General features: G+C 58.8%; 1 protein-coding gene across 3 annotated transcripts in view; it reads left to right on the top strand.

Annotated features, from left to right (window-relative positions):
* Positions 1-14905, top strand: part of PTK2B (protein tyrosine kinase 2 beta) — an 84060-nt gene that overhangs the window by 28580 nt on the left and 40575 nt on the right. For all 3 annotated transcript variants that reach the window (XM_066547649.1, XM_066547648.1, XM_066547647.1), the window contains exons 5-14: positions 360-439; positions 3231-3293; positions 4701-4755; positions 9332-9472; positions 10393-10467; positions 10577-10678; positions 11875-11992; positions 12664-12703; positions 12817-12863; positions 13098-13151. In XM_066547649.1, coding sequence (XP_066403746.1) covers positions 360-439; positions 3231-3293; positions 4701-4755; positions 9332-9472; positions 10393-10467; positions 10577-10678; positions 11875-11992; positions 12664-12703; positions 12817-12863; positions 13098-13151 — 775 coding nt within the window. The remainder of the gene's footprint in view (positions 1-359; positions 440-3230; positions 3294-4700; positions 4756-9331; positions 9473-10392; positions 10468-10576; positions 10679-11874; positions 11993-12663; positions 12704-12816; positions 12864-13097; positions 13152-14905) is intronic.

Raw genomic sequence — 14905 nt, 5'->3', positions numbered from 1 at the left:
GCTGTCCCCATTGTCCCCACGGTGACACTCTGTCCCTGGGTGACCCTGGGTGTCCCCTCCTAACCCCACTGTACCCGGGTGTCCCCACTGTCCCCTGGGTGTCCCCTGCTGTCCCTGGGTGTCCCGGGTGTCCCCACTGTCCCCTGGGTGTCCCCTGCTGTCCCCGGTGTCCCCGGGTGTCCCTGGGTATCCCTGGGTGTCCCCTGCTGTCCCCATTGTCCCCACGGTGACACGCTGTCCGAGTCTCCCTGCTGTCCCTGGGTGTCCCCTGCTGTCCCCACTGTCCCCCGTGTCCCCCAGTGTCCCCGGGTGTCCCCCGGGTGTCCCCTGAGTGTCCCCACTGTCCCCGCTGTCCCCAGCTCCGCAGTGAGTACATGCAGAACTACGCCAGCAAGGTCAGCGAGGGCATGGCGCTGCAGCTGGGCTGCCTCGAGCTCAGGTACGGTCCCCTGCTGTCACCTGTGTCCCCTGGTGTCACCTGTGTCCCCTCCTGTCCCCTGGTGTCACCCTGGTGTCACCTGTGTCCCCTCCTGTCCCCCTGTGTCCCCTCCTGTCCCTGGCGCTGCAGCTGGGCTGCCTCGAGCTCAGGTACGGTCCCCTGCTGTCACCTGTGTCCCCTGGTGTCACCCTGGTGTCACCTGTGTCACCTGTGTCCCCTGGTGTCACCCTGGTGTCACCTGTGTCCCCTCCTGTCCCCCTGTGTCCCCTCGTGTCCCTGGCACTGCAGCTGGGCTGCCTCCAGCTCAGGTACGGTCCCCTGGTGTCACCTGTGTCCCCTGGTGTCACCTGTGTCCTCTGGTGTCACCCTGGTGTCCCTCTGTGTCCCCTGTCCCTTGTGTCTCTGTGTCACTCTGTCCCTTTGTTCCCTCCTGTCCCTGGCGCTGCACTGGGCTGCCTCCAGCTCAGGTATGGCCTGGCACTGTCCCCTGCTGTCCCCCTGCTGTCCCCTGGTGTCTCCAGGTGTCCCTTTGTGTCCCCTGGTGTCCCCTGGTGTCCCCTCCTGTCCCCTGGTGTCCCCTGATGTCCCCTGGTGTCCCCTGGTGTCCCCTGGCCCTGTGTCCTTGTGTCTTTCTGTCTCTGTGTCGTTTTGTCCCTGTGTCCCCTTGTCCCCACGTGTCCCTTGTCCTCTTGTTCCCATGTGTCCCCTTGTGTCCCTCTGTCCTTGTGTCTTTGTGTCCCCATCTCCCCTGTCCCTGTGTCCCCTTGTCCCCGTGTCCCCTGGCCCTGTGTCCCTGTGTCCCCTTGTCCCCATGTGTGCCTGTGTCCCCATGTGTCCTGGTGTCCCCATGTGTGCCTGTGTCCCTGTGTCCCTGTCCTGGTGTCCCCTGTGTCCCCTGTCCCTGTGTCCCGATGTCCCCATGTCCCCTGTGAACCTGTCTCATTCTGTCCTTGTGTCCCTATGTCCCTGTGTCCCTTGTCCCCATGTGTCCCTGTGTCCTTCTGTCCTTGTGTCCTTGTGTCCCTGTGCCTTTTTGTCCCCATGTCCCCTGTCCCTGTGTCCTTGTGTCCCTGTGTCCCGTGTCCCTGTGCCCCTGTGTCCCCGTGTGCCCCTGTCCCCCTGTGTCCCTTGTCCCCATGTGTCCCTGTGTCCTTCTGTCCTTGTGGGGATGGGCAGGGAAGTTCCAGCTCCTCTGGGGGTGGCAGGAGGACCATGGGGGACATGGAGGGACAGAGGGGACATGGGAGACACGAGGGACATGGGGACATGGGGGACACGGGGGATGGGGGGGATGTGAGGGACATGGGGGACATGGAGGGACATGGGGGACGTGGGGACGTGGAGGGACATGGGCGATGTGGGGACATGGGGATGTGGGGGTCATGGAGGGACGTGGGGGGACATGGGGACATGGGAGACACTGGGGACATTGGGGACATGGAGACAAGGGGGACATGAGGGACATGAGGGTGTGGAGGGACATGGGGACATGGAGACAAGGGGGTCATGAAGGAAATAGGGGGCATGAAGACATGGGGGACATGGAGGGACATGGAGGGACATGGAGGGACATGGGGGGACATTGGGACATGAGGGACACAGGGATGTGGGGACATGAGGGACATGGGGGACATGGAGGGACGGGGAATATGGAGACAGTGGGGACATGGAGGGACATGGAGGATGTGGGGACATCCCACACCAGGGACATGAGGGACATGGGGACATGGAGGGACATGGGGGACATGAGGGACATGGAGGGACATGGAGGGACATGGAGGGACATGGAGGGACATTGGGACATGAGGGACACAGGGATGTGGGGACATGAGGGACATGGGGACATGGGGGATATGGGGACACAGGGACATGGGGACATGGAGGGACATGGGGACATGCATGGAGGGACATGGGGGACATGAGGGACATGGAGGGACATGGGGGATGTGGGGGATGTGGGGACATGGGGGATGTGGGGACATGAGGGACACGGAGGGATGTGAGGGACAAGGGGGATGTGGAAGGACATGGTGGGACATGGAGACAAGGGGGACATGGGGGGACATGGGGACACAGGGACATGGGAACATGGGGGGACATGGGGACATGGGGACATGGGGACATGATGCCCTGGTGGCACGTGTCACAGGCTGGTGTCCCCGTGTCCCCAGGAGGTTCTACAAGGACATGGGGACATGGAGGGACATGGGGACATGGGGACACGGTGGCATGTGTCACGGGCTGGTGTCCCCGTGTCCCCAGGAGGTTCTACAAGGACATGGGGACGTGGGGACATGGAGGGACATGGGGCCACGGTGGCACGTGTCACAGGCTGGTGTCCCCGTGTCCCCAGGAGGTTCTACAAGGACATGGGGACACGGGGACATGGAGACATGGGGCCATGGTGGCACGTGTCACAGGCTGGTGTCCCCGTGTCCCCAGGAGGTTCTACAAGGACATGGGGACATGGGGACATGGAGGGACATGGGGACGTGGGGACATGGGGGACATAGGGCCATGGTGGCACGTGTCACAGGCTGGTGTCCCCATGTCCCCAGGAGGTTCTACAAGGACATGGGGACATGGGGCCATGGTGGCACGTGTCACAGGCTGGTGTCCCCGTGTTCCCAGGAGGTTCTACAAGGACATGGGGACATGGGGACATGGGGACACGGTGGCACGTGTCACAGGCTGGTGTCCCCGTGTCCCCAGGAGGTTCTACAAGGACATGGGGGGACATGGGGACACGGGGACACGGGGACATGGTGGCACATGTCACATGTGTCCCCAGGAGGTTCTACAAGGACATGCCCCAGAACGCGCTGGACAAGAAATCCAACTTCGAGTTCCTGGAGTGAGTCCAGCCCGGAGCCACCGCCCGACCCCGGGGCTGGGGACGCGCGGGGGGCCTTCCTCACCTGCCTCATCTTCATCGTCTGCATCGTTCTCCTCGCCCTCCTCATCTTCATCATCATCATCCTCCTGCGGCTCCTCATCCTCCTTATTTTCCTCATCCTCCTCACCCTCCTCATCTTCATCGTCTGCATCGTTCTCCTCGCCCTCCTCATCTTCATCATCATCATCCCCCTGCAGCTCCTCATCCTCATCCTCCTCACCTTCATCATCCTCCTGCAATTCCTCATTTTCCTCATCTTCATCATCCTCCTGCAGCTCCTCATCCTCCTCACCTTCCTCATCTTCATCATTCTTCTCATCATCCTCATCTTCCTCATCATCATCATCATCCTCTTCACCTTCCTCATCCTCCTTCTCTTCATCATCCTCCTCACCCTTCTCATTGTCCTCATCTTCCTCATCATCCTGCTATTCCTCATCCTCCTCATCCTCATCATCCTCCTCCTGCAGCTCCTCATCTTCTTATCCTCACTCATCTCCTCATCCTCCTCATCTTCCTCATCCTCTTCATCCTCCTCCTCATCCTTCTCATCCTCCTCATCTTCATCATCCTCCTGCAGCTCCTCATCCTCCTCATCTTCATCATCCACATCATCCTCCCGCTACTCCTCATCCTGCTATTCCTCATCCTCCTCACCCTCAGCATCCTCCTCATCCTCCTCATCCTCCTCATCTTCCTCATCTTCATCATCCTCCTCATCTTCCTTATCTTCCTCCTCATTCTCCTGCTGCTCTTCATCCTCCTCATCCTTCTCATCCTCCTCATCTTCTTATCCTCACTCATCCCCTCATCCTCCTCGTCTTCATCATCCTCCTCATCCTTCTCATCTTCATCATCCCCGTCATCCTCCTGCTGCTCCTCATCCTGCTGTTCCTCATCGTCCTCATCCTCCTCACCCTCAGCATCCTCCTCATACTCATCATCCTCATCCTTCTCATTCTCCTCATCTTCCTCATCTTCATCATCCTCATCCTCCTAATTCTCCTCCTCCCCATTCTCCTCATCTTCATCATCATCCTCCTTATCGTCATCATCCTCTTCACCTTCCTCATCCTCCTCATCTTCATCATTCTCCTGCTACTCCTCCTCCTCCTCATCTTCATCTTCCTCCTCACCTTCCTCCTCATCCTCCTGCTGCTCCTCATCCTGCTATTCCTCATCCTCCTCACCCTCAGCATCCTCCTCATCCTCCTCATCCTCCTCATCTTGCTCCTCATCTTCCTCCTCATCCTCCTGCTGCTCCTCATCCTCCCTCACCTCCTCATGCTGCCCGGTTCCTCCGGAGCTGCCCCCCATCCCCGCTCCTGTCCCGCTGACATTCCCGGCGTTCTCTGCCCGCTGCAGGAAGGAGGTGGGCCTGGACCTCTTCTTCCCCACCCAGATGCTGGAGAACCTCAAGGTGAGGGGCACCCGGGCGTGACACGGCCGCGGCGCCTGCGGCGTGTGTCACCGCGCCCCTGTGGGTGTGTCCCTGTGTGTCCCTGTGGGTGTCCGTGTGTCTGTGTGTGTCTGTGTGTCCCTGTGTGTCACCGCGCCCCTGTGGGTGTGTCCCTGTGTGTCCCTGTGGGTGTCCGTGTGTCTGTGTGTGTCTGTGTGTCCCTGTGTGTCACCGCGCCCCTGTGGGTGTGTCCCTGTGTGTCCCTGTGGGTGTCCGTGTGTCTGTGTGTCCGTGTGTGTCCGTGTGTCACCGCGCCCCTGTGGGTGTGTCCCTGTGTGTCCCTGTGGGTGTCCCTGTGTCTGTGTGTCCCTGTGTGTGTCCCTGTGGGTGTGTCCCTGTGTGTCCCTGTCGGTGTCCGTGTGTCTGTGTGTCCGTGTGTGTCCCTGTGTGTCCGTGTGTCACCGCGCCCCTGTGGGTGTGTCCCTGTGTGTCCCTGTGGGTGTCCGTGTGTCTGTGTGTGTCTGTGTGTGTCCGTGTGTCACCGCGCCCCTGTGGGTGTGTCCCTGTGTGTCCCTGTCGGTGTCCGTGTGTCTGTGTGTCCCTGTGTCTGTGTGTCCCTGTGTCCTTGTGTGTCCCTGTGGGTGTCCCTGTGGGTGTCCCTGTGTCTGTGTGTCCCTGTGTCCCTGTGTGTCCCTGTGTCCTTGTGAGTCCCTGTGTGTCCCTGTGTGTGTCCCTGTGTGTCCCTGTGGGTGTCCCTGTGGGTGTCCCTGTGTCTGTGTGTCCCTGTGTGTCCCTGTGGGTGTCCCTGTGGGTGTCCCTGTGGGTGTCCATGTGTCTGTGTGTCCGTGTGTGTCCGTGTGTGTCCCTGTGTGTCCCTGTGTGTGTCTGTGTGTGTCTGTGTGTCCATGTGTCTGTGTGTCCCTGTGTCCTTGTGAGTCCCTGTGTGTCCCTGTGTGTCCGTGTGTCTGTGTGTCTCTGTGTCCTTGTGAGTCCCTGTGTGTCCCTGTGGGTGTCCCTGTGTCTGTGTGTCTCTGTGTGTCTGTATGTCCCTCTGTGTGTCTGTGTGTCCCTGTGTGTGTCCGTGTGTCTGTGTGTGTCTGTGTGTGTCTGTGTGTCCATGCGCGTCCCTGTGTGTCCCTCTGTGTGTCCATGTGCCCACGTGTGCCCACGTGTGCCTGCGTGTGCCTGTGTGTGTCCGTGTGTGTCCCTGTGTATCCGTGTGTGTCCATGGTGTTCATGTGTCCCTGTGTCCCTCTGTGTCCGGTGTGTCCGTGTGTCCATGTGTGTGTCTGTGTGTCCATGTGTCCGTGTGTCCGTGTGTGTCCCTGTGTGTCCCTGTGTCCATGTGTGTCCCGGTGTGTCCGTGTGTCCATGTGTGTGTCTGTGTGTCCATGTGTCCGTGTGTCCGTGTGTCCCTGTGTGTCCCTGTGTGTCCCTGTGTGTCCCTGTGTCCATGTGTCCGTGTGTCCGTGTGTGTCCCTCTGTGTCCGTGTGTCCATGTGTCCATGTATGTGTCCATGTGTGTTTCTGTGTGTCCCTGTGTCTGTGTGTCCATCTGTATCCGTGTGTCCGTGTGTCCATGTGTCGGTGTGTCCCTGTGTGTCCATGTGTGTCCCTGTGTCCATCTGTATCCGTGTCCCTGTGTGTCCCTGTGTGTCCCTGTGTGTCCGTGTGTCCCTGTGTCCATGTGTGTGTCCATGTGTGTATGTGTGCCCCTGTGTGTCCGTGTGTCCCATTGTGTCCCTGTGTCTGTGTCCATGTGTGTCTCTGTGTGTCCGTGTGTCCCTGTGTCCGTGTGTGTCCCTGTGTGTCCCTGTGTGTCCGTGTGTCCATCTGTATCCGTGTGTCTGTGTGTCCGTGTGTGTCCGTGTGTCTGTGTGTCTCTATGTCCCTCTGTGTGTCTTCCTGTGTGTGTCCCTGTGCGTCCGTGTGTCCCGTTGTGTGTCTGTGTGTCCCTGTGTGTGTCCGTATGTCCACGTGTCTGTGTGTCCATGTGAGTCCCTGTGTGTCCGTGTGTGTCTGTGTGTCCGTGTGTCCCTGTGTGTCCGTGTGTGTCTGTGTGTCTGTGTGTGTCCCTGTGTGTCTGTGTGTCCCTGTGTCCGTGTGTCCCTGTATCTGTGTTTCTCTGTGCGTCCATGTGTGCGTCCCTGTGTCCCTGTGTGTCCATGTGTGTCCATGTGTCCCTGTGTGTCCATGTGTGTGTCCGTGTGTCCCTGTGTGTCCATGTGTGTCCCTGTATGTCCCTGTGTGTCCGTGTGTCCCTGTGTGTCCGTGTGTCCCTGTATCTGTGTTCCTCTGTGTGTCCATGTGTGTCCCTGTATGTCCCTGTGTGTCCGTGTGTCCCTGTGTGTTCATGTGTCCGTGTGTCCACGTGTCCATGTGTGTCCCTGTGTGTCCCTGTGTGTCCGTGTTCCCATATCCAACACTGCGTCCATCCCTCCATTCCCAAATCCAACACCGCGTCCATCCCGCCATTCCCAAATCCAACATCCCGGTGTTCCCATATCCCACACTGCCCCCAGTCCCAGTGTTCCCATATCCAACACCGTGTCCATCCCGCTGTTCCCAAATCCAACATCCCGGTGTTCCCATATCCCACACTGCCCCCAGTCCCAGTGTTCCCATATCCAACACCGTGTCCATCCCGCTGTTCCCAAATCCAACACCCCCTTCCTGTACCCGGCGCCCCCAAACCCAACGTCGTGTCCATCCTGTTCCCATATCCCACACTGCCCCCAGTCCCAGTGTTCCCATATCCAACACCGTGTCCGTCCCGCCGTTCCCAAATCCAACACCCCGTTCCCGTCACCGGCGCCCCCAAACCCGACGTCGTGTCCATCCCCGCCGTTCCCATATCCCGCCCCGATCCCAGTGTTGCCGGTGTTGTCCCGCCAGCCGCGGCAGCTGCGGAAGATGATCCAGCAGATGTTCCAGCAGTACGCTTTCGCCCCCATTCCAGTGTTCCCATAATCAACATGGCCCCAATGCCGGTGTTCCCATATCCCACACTGCCCCCAGTCCCAGTGTCCCCATATCCAACACCGTCCCCAGTCCCAGTGTTCCCATATCCAACACCGTGTCCATCCCACCATTCCCAAATCCAACACCCCGTTCCCATATCCCATCCTGCCCCCAGTCCCAGTGTTCCCATATCCAACACCATCCCCAGTCCCAGTGTTCCCATATCCAACACCGTGTCCGTCCCGCCGTTCCCAAATCCAACACCCCGTTCCCATATCCCATCCTGCCCCCAGTCCCAGTGTTCCCATATCCAACACCATCCCCAGTCCCAGTGTTCCCATATCCAACCCCGCGTCCATCCCGCCATTCCCAAATCCAACACCCCGTTCCCATATCCCACACTGCCCCCAGTCCCAGTGTTCCCATATCCAACACCATCCCCAGTCCCAGTGTTCCCATATCCAACACCGTCCCCAGTCCCAGTGTTCCCATATCCAACACCGTCCCCAGTCCCAGTGTTCCCATATCCAACACCGTGTCCATCCCACCATTCCCAAATCCAACACCCCGTTCCCATATCCCATCCTGCCCCCAGTCCCAGTGTTCCCATATCCAACCCCGCGTCCATCCCGCCATTCCCAAATCCAACATCCCGGTGTTCCCATATCCCACACTGCCCCCAGTCCCAGTGTTCCCATATCCAACACCGTGTCCGTCCCGCCGTTCCCAAATCCAACACCCCGTTCCCGTATCCAACACTGCCCCCAGTCCCAGTGTTCCCATATCCAACACCATGTCCATCCCGCTGTTCCCAAATCCAACACCCCGTTCCCATATCCCACACTGCCCCCAGTCCCAGTGTTCCCATATCCAACACCGCGTCCATCCCGCCATTCCCAAATCCAACATCCTGTTCCCATATCCCACAGTGCCCCCAGTCCCAGTGTTCCCATATCCAACACCGCGTCCATCCCGCCATTCCCAAATCCAACACCCCGTTCCCATATCCCACACTGCCCCCAGTCCCAGTGTTCCCATATCCAACACCGCGTCCATCCCGCCATTCCCAAATCCAACACCCCGTTCCCATATCCCACACTGCCCCCAGTCCCAGTGTTCCCATATCCAACACCGCGTCCATCCCGCCATTCCCAAATCCAACATCCTGTTCCCATATCCCACAGTGCCCCCAGTCCCAGTGTTCCCATATCCAACACCGTGTCCGTCCTGCCATTCCCAAATCCAACATCCCGGTGTTCCCATATCCCACACTGCCCCCAGTCCCAGTGTTCCCATATCCAACACCGCGTCCATCCCGCTGTTCCCAAATCCAACACCCCGTACCCATATCCCACACTGCCCCCAGTCCCAGTGTTCCCATATCCAACACCATGTCCATCCCGCTGTTCCCAAATCCAACACCCCGTACCCATACCCCACGCCGCCCTCATCCTGACCTTCCCAAACCCGACATCGTGTCCATCCCCGCCGTTCCCAAATCCAACACCCCGTTCCCGTACCCGGCGTTCCCAAACCCGACACCGTGTCCATCCCCTCCGTTCCTGTATCCGCCACCCTATTCCCGTATCCCACGCCAATCCTGGTGTTCCCGGTGTTGCCGGTGTTGTCCCGCCAGCCGCGGCAGCTGCGGAAGATGATCCAGCAGACGTTCCAGCAGTACGCGCTGCTGCGGGAGGAGGAGTGCGTCCTGAAATTCCTGCACACCCTGAGCACCTTCGCCCCCATCGACCAGGAGAGCTTCCGGTGCCAGCTGGTCGTGAGTGCCCGGAAAAATGGGAGACCGGGGATTTGGGGAGGTGGGGATGTGGGGATGTGGGGATGTGGGGATTTGGGGATTTGGGAATGTGGGGATGTGGGGATTTGGGCATGTGGGGATTTGGGGATGTGGGGATGTGGGGATGTGGGGATTTGGGGATGTGGGATTTGGGATAGGGGATATGGGATTTGGGATAGGGGATAGGGGATAGGGGATATGGGATGTGGGATATGGGATATGGGATAAGGGATGTGGGATATGGGATGTGGGAGAGGGGATAGGGGATGTGGGATATGGGATATGGGATATGGAATGTGGGATATGGGATATGGGATATGGGATGTGGGGGATATGGGATAGGGGATATGGGATGTCGGGTATGGGATTTGGGATATGGGATAGGGGATATGGAGATGAGAGGCCACCAGGATGTTCCTGATGGTGATGTCCCTGGGATTTGGGATCCGTGGGATAATGGGATGTGGGATTTGGGATATGGGATATGGTATAAGGGGATTTGGGATATGGCATAATGGGATATGGGATATGGGATAATGGGATGTGGGATAGGGGATAGGGGAAAGGGGTTATCGGATGAGGGATAGGGGATATGGGTAGGGGATATGGGATGTGGGTTGTGGGATGGGATGGGATTGGATGGGATATGGGATATGGGATATGGCATGGGATGGGCTGGGCTGGGATACGGGATGGGATATGGGATGGGATACGGGATGGGATATGGGATAGGACCCGACACCCTTGGAACGGACGTGGCGGACAGCGACGGAACGGGGCGGAGCCAGCCAGAGATGGGATGAGGGCGGGGCTGGGGTCTGATGGCGGTGGGGCGGGATCTGACCTGACCCTCGGGAACGCCCCTCATCCCAAATCCCCGCCCCGGCTCCTGCTGCCCGCAGCAAGGATGGAACATCACCGTGGACCTGGTGATCGGCCCCAAGGGCATCCGCCAGGTGACCAGCGAGGACACCAAGGTGGGAATGGGAATGCCAGGCTGGGAACTGGGAACTCCCCCCCGCCGCGGGCTCGGGGGGGTGAAACCTCCCCCGGATGGAATTCCCGAGGAACTCCCCCCCTTCCCAGCCCACCTGCCTGGCGGAATTCCGGGATATCAAATCCATCCGGTGCTCCACCACCGAGGACGGGCAGGCCCTGCTGCAGCTGGGGCTGGGCGGGACCCCCCCGGTGAGGAGCTGGGGAGAATTCCTGGGAATGCCGTAGCTCATATCCCACGTCCCATATCCCACGTTCCATATCCCACATCCCATATCCCCTATCCCATATCCCATATCCCACATCCCATATCCCACATCCCACATCCCACATCCCCTATCCCATATCCCACATCCCACATCCCACATCCCATATCCCACATCCCACATCCCACATCCCATATCCCACATCCCATATCCCACATCCCACATCCCCTATCCCATATCCCATATCCCACATCCCCTATCCCACATCCCACATCCCATATCCCACATTCCATTTCTTACATCGCATATCCCCTATCCCACATCCCATATCCCATATCCCACATCCCCTATCCCATATCCCATATTCCACATCCCATATCCCATATCCCACATCCCCTATCCCATATCCCATATTCCACATCCCACATCCCATATCCCACATCCCCTATCCCACATTCCACATCCCAGATTCCCATATCCCACATCCCATATCCCACATCCCATTTCTTACATCGCATGTCCCCTATTCCATATCCCATATCCCACATCCCACATCCCATATCCCACATCCCCTATCCCATATCCCATATCCCACATCCCGTATCCCGCATCCCATATCCCACATCCCATATCCCCTATCCCATATCCCACATCTTGGGTGCCATCCTGGGTGTCATGGAATCCTGGGAGGGGTGGTTATGGAAAACTGGGATCGTGGAGAAGGGGTGACCCCGATCCATGGGATACCGGCATGGGATCAGTGATGGGATCGGGCAGAAGAGGTGACCCTGATCCATGGGATGGCGGGATGGGATCAGGGATGGGATCGGGGATGGGATCAGGGTGGGATCGGGGTGAAGGGGTGACCCCGATCCATGGGATACCGGCATGGGATCAGTGATGGGATCGGGGTGAAGGGGTGACCCCGATCCATGGGATGCCAGGATGGGATCAGGGATGGGATCGGGCAGAAGAGGTGACCCTGATCCATGGGATACCGGGATGGGATCAGGGATGGGATTGCGGTGAAGGGGTGACCCCAATCCATGGGATGCCGGGATGGGACCAGGGATGGGATTGGGGTGAAGGGGTGACCCCCATCCATGGGATGGCGGGATGGGTGGGTTGGGATCAGGGAGAAGGGGTGACCCCGATCCCGTGCTCCCATCCCGGCATTCCCAGTCGCTGTCGATCCGGACGTCGTCGCTGGCCGAGGCGGAGAACATGGCCGACCTGATTGATGGATACTGCCGGCTCCAGGGGGGAACGGAGACCTCGCTCATCGCCTTCCCCGGGAAAGGTGGGGATGCGGCGGGGTGGCCTGATGGGATCCATGGGATCCATGGGATAATGGGGTATGGGACTGGGATGGGATCCATGGGGTGGCATCCATGGGGTGGGATCCAGGGGATGGGATAATGGGATGGAGAGAAAGGATGGAGATGGGATAGGATCCATGGGATAATGGGATAATGGGGTAATGGAATTCAGGGGATGGGGTGGGATAATGGGATGGGATCAGATCATGGGATGGAATGGGATCCATGGCACGGCGTCATGGGATGCAATCCATGGGATGGGATGGGATGGGATTGGGACGGGATGGGATGGGATGGGATCATGGAATGGGATGGGATTGGGATGGGATCAATGGGTTGGGATAAGGAGTTGGGATTAATGGGATAATGGGATCATGGGATGGGATTGGGATGGGATAATAGGATGGGATGGGATGGGATGGGATTGGGATGGGATCATGGGATGGGATCATGGGATGGGACAATGGGATGGGATGGGATCCAGGGCATTGGATGGGATCCATGGGATAGGAATATAGGTAGTGTTGGAATGGGGTGGAGTGGATGGGATGAAGATGGGGTTGGGATTGGGATTGGGATTGGGACGGGATTGGGATGGGATTGGGATGGGAATTGGGAATGGGGATGGGACCTTTCCCCGCCCTCCCCGCAGACCGCGAGAAGAGGATCAGCCTCCCGCAGATCCCGGCCCCGTGAGTGATCCCCAGCCCTTTTCCCGGGATTCCCCATCCCCGGCGCGGGGCCGGGATCCCGTTCCCCACCCCACATCCCCCGTCCCGCTCCCTGACCCTCTTCCCACCCTCAGGAATCTCGGGGAGCGGCTCTCCACGCTTTCCCACAGCACCAGCGGCGGTGAGTCCCCGTTCCCACCGTCCCCGTTCCCACCGTCCCCGTTCCCACCGTCCCGCTCCGGGGCGCGTTCCGTGCGGGATTCGGGAACGCTGGACACGCCCAGCTCTTCTCCAGAGGGTTGGGATGCATCCCAGCGTCCTGCGGGGAGCACCGGACCCTCTGGAGATGCTGGAAGACCTCCCACGCCCCGCCGAACCTCCTGATCCCATTCCCGCGTCCCGTTCGCTCCCCCAGATTCCGAAATCTACGCGGAAATCCTGGACGAGTCCTCAAGGCCGAGATCTGGAAGTAGGTGGCTCCCGTGGGAATTCTGCGGCCGAGGGGTCCCAGTCCCTCCTGCCCCATCCCAAATTCCCATCCCGGCCTCACCAAAGCTCCCAGAAGGTCCTGGGGGAGCTTGGGATGAGGCGTGAGGCAGGATCCATGGATCCATGCGGGAACGATGGAGATGGGAGGATCCATGGATCCTCATAGTTCCTCATGGATCCTCATGGATGGAGAGGGCAGGATCCATGGATCCTCATAGTTCCTCATGGATCCTCACGGATGGAGAGGGCAGGATCCATGGATCCTCATAGTTCCTCATGGATCCTCATGGATGGAGAGTGCAGTATCCATGGATCTTCATGGATGGAGAGGGCAGGATCCATGGATCCTCAGGGATTCTCATGGATCCTCACGGATGGAGAGGGCAGGATCCATGGATCCGTGTAGGAATTTTGGAGGTGGGAGGATCCATGGATCCTCATGGATCTTCATGGATGGAGAGGGCAGGATCCATGGATCATCATGGATCTTCATGGATCGTCATGGATGGAGAGGGCAGGCTCCATCAATCCACGTGGGAATTTTGGAGAAGGCAGCATCCATGGATCCTCATGAGTCCTCATGGATCCTCATGGATCCTCATGGATCATCCTGGATGGACAGAGTCGGATCCATGGACCTTCCTGGATGGAGATGGGAGCATCCGTGGCTCCTCATGGCTCCTCATGGGTGGAGATGGGAGCATCCATGGATTGTATTGGTTCCTCATGGTGGAGATGGGAGGATCCATGGATTGTCATGGCTCCTCATGGCTCCTCATGGATGGAGATGGGAGCATCCATGGATCCATGTGGAAGCTCTGGAGATGGGAGGATCCATGGATTGTCATGGCTCCTCATGGCTCCTCATGGGTGGAGATGGGAGCATCCATGGATCCATGTGGAAGCTCTGGAGATGGGAGCATCCATGGATCCATGTGGAAGCTCTGGAGATGGGAGCATCCATGGATTGTCATGGCTCCTCATGACTCCTCATGGATGGAGATGGGAGGATCCATGGATCCAGGTGGAAGCTCTGGAGATGGGATCCTCACGGATCCATGTGGAAGTTCTGGCGATGGGAGGATCCACGGATCCATGTGGAAGTTCTGGAGATGGGAGCATCCATGGCTCCTCATGGCTCCTCATGGATGGGGATGGGACCATCCATGGATCCATGTGGAAACTCTGGAGATGGGATCCTCACGGATCCATGTGGAAGCTCTGGCGATGGGAGCATCCATGGATTGTCATGGCTCCTCATGACTCCTCATGGATGGAGATGGGAGGATCCATGGATCCATGTGGGAACTCTGGAGATGGGATCCTCACGGATCCATGTGGAAGCTCTGGAGATGGGAGCATCCACGGTTCCTCACGGGTCCTCATGGATGGAGATGGGAGCATCCATGGCTCCTCATGGCTCCTCATGGGTGGAGATGGGAGCATCCATGGCTCCTCATGGCTCCTCATGGGTGGAGATGGGAGCATCCATGCATCCATGTGGAAGCTCTGGTGATGGGAGGATCCATGGATCCATGTGGAAGCTCTGGCGATGGGATCCTCACGGATCCATGTGGGAACTCTGGAGATGGGAGGATCCATGGATCCATGTGGGAACTCTGGAGATGGGATCCTCACGGATCCATGTGGAAGCTCTGGAGATGGGAGCACCCACGGCTCCTCACGGGTCCTCCTGGGCCCTGGAGCCCACGGAGACGCCTGCTGGCCACGGAC

Source organism: Molothrus aeneus, chromosome 3 (assembly GCF_037042795.1).
Source record: "Molothrus aeneus isolate 106 chromosome 3, BPBGC_Maene_1.0, whole genome shotgun sequence".
NCBI lineage: Eukaryota > Metazoa > Chordata > Aves > Passeriformes > Icteridae > Molothrus > Molothrus aeneus.
Note: the sequence above shows the minus strand (reverse complement) of the source record. Positions and strands in the feature narration are given on the sequence as shown.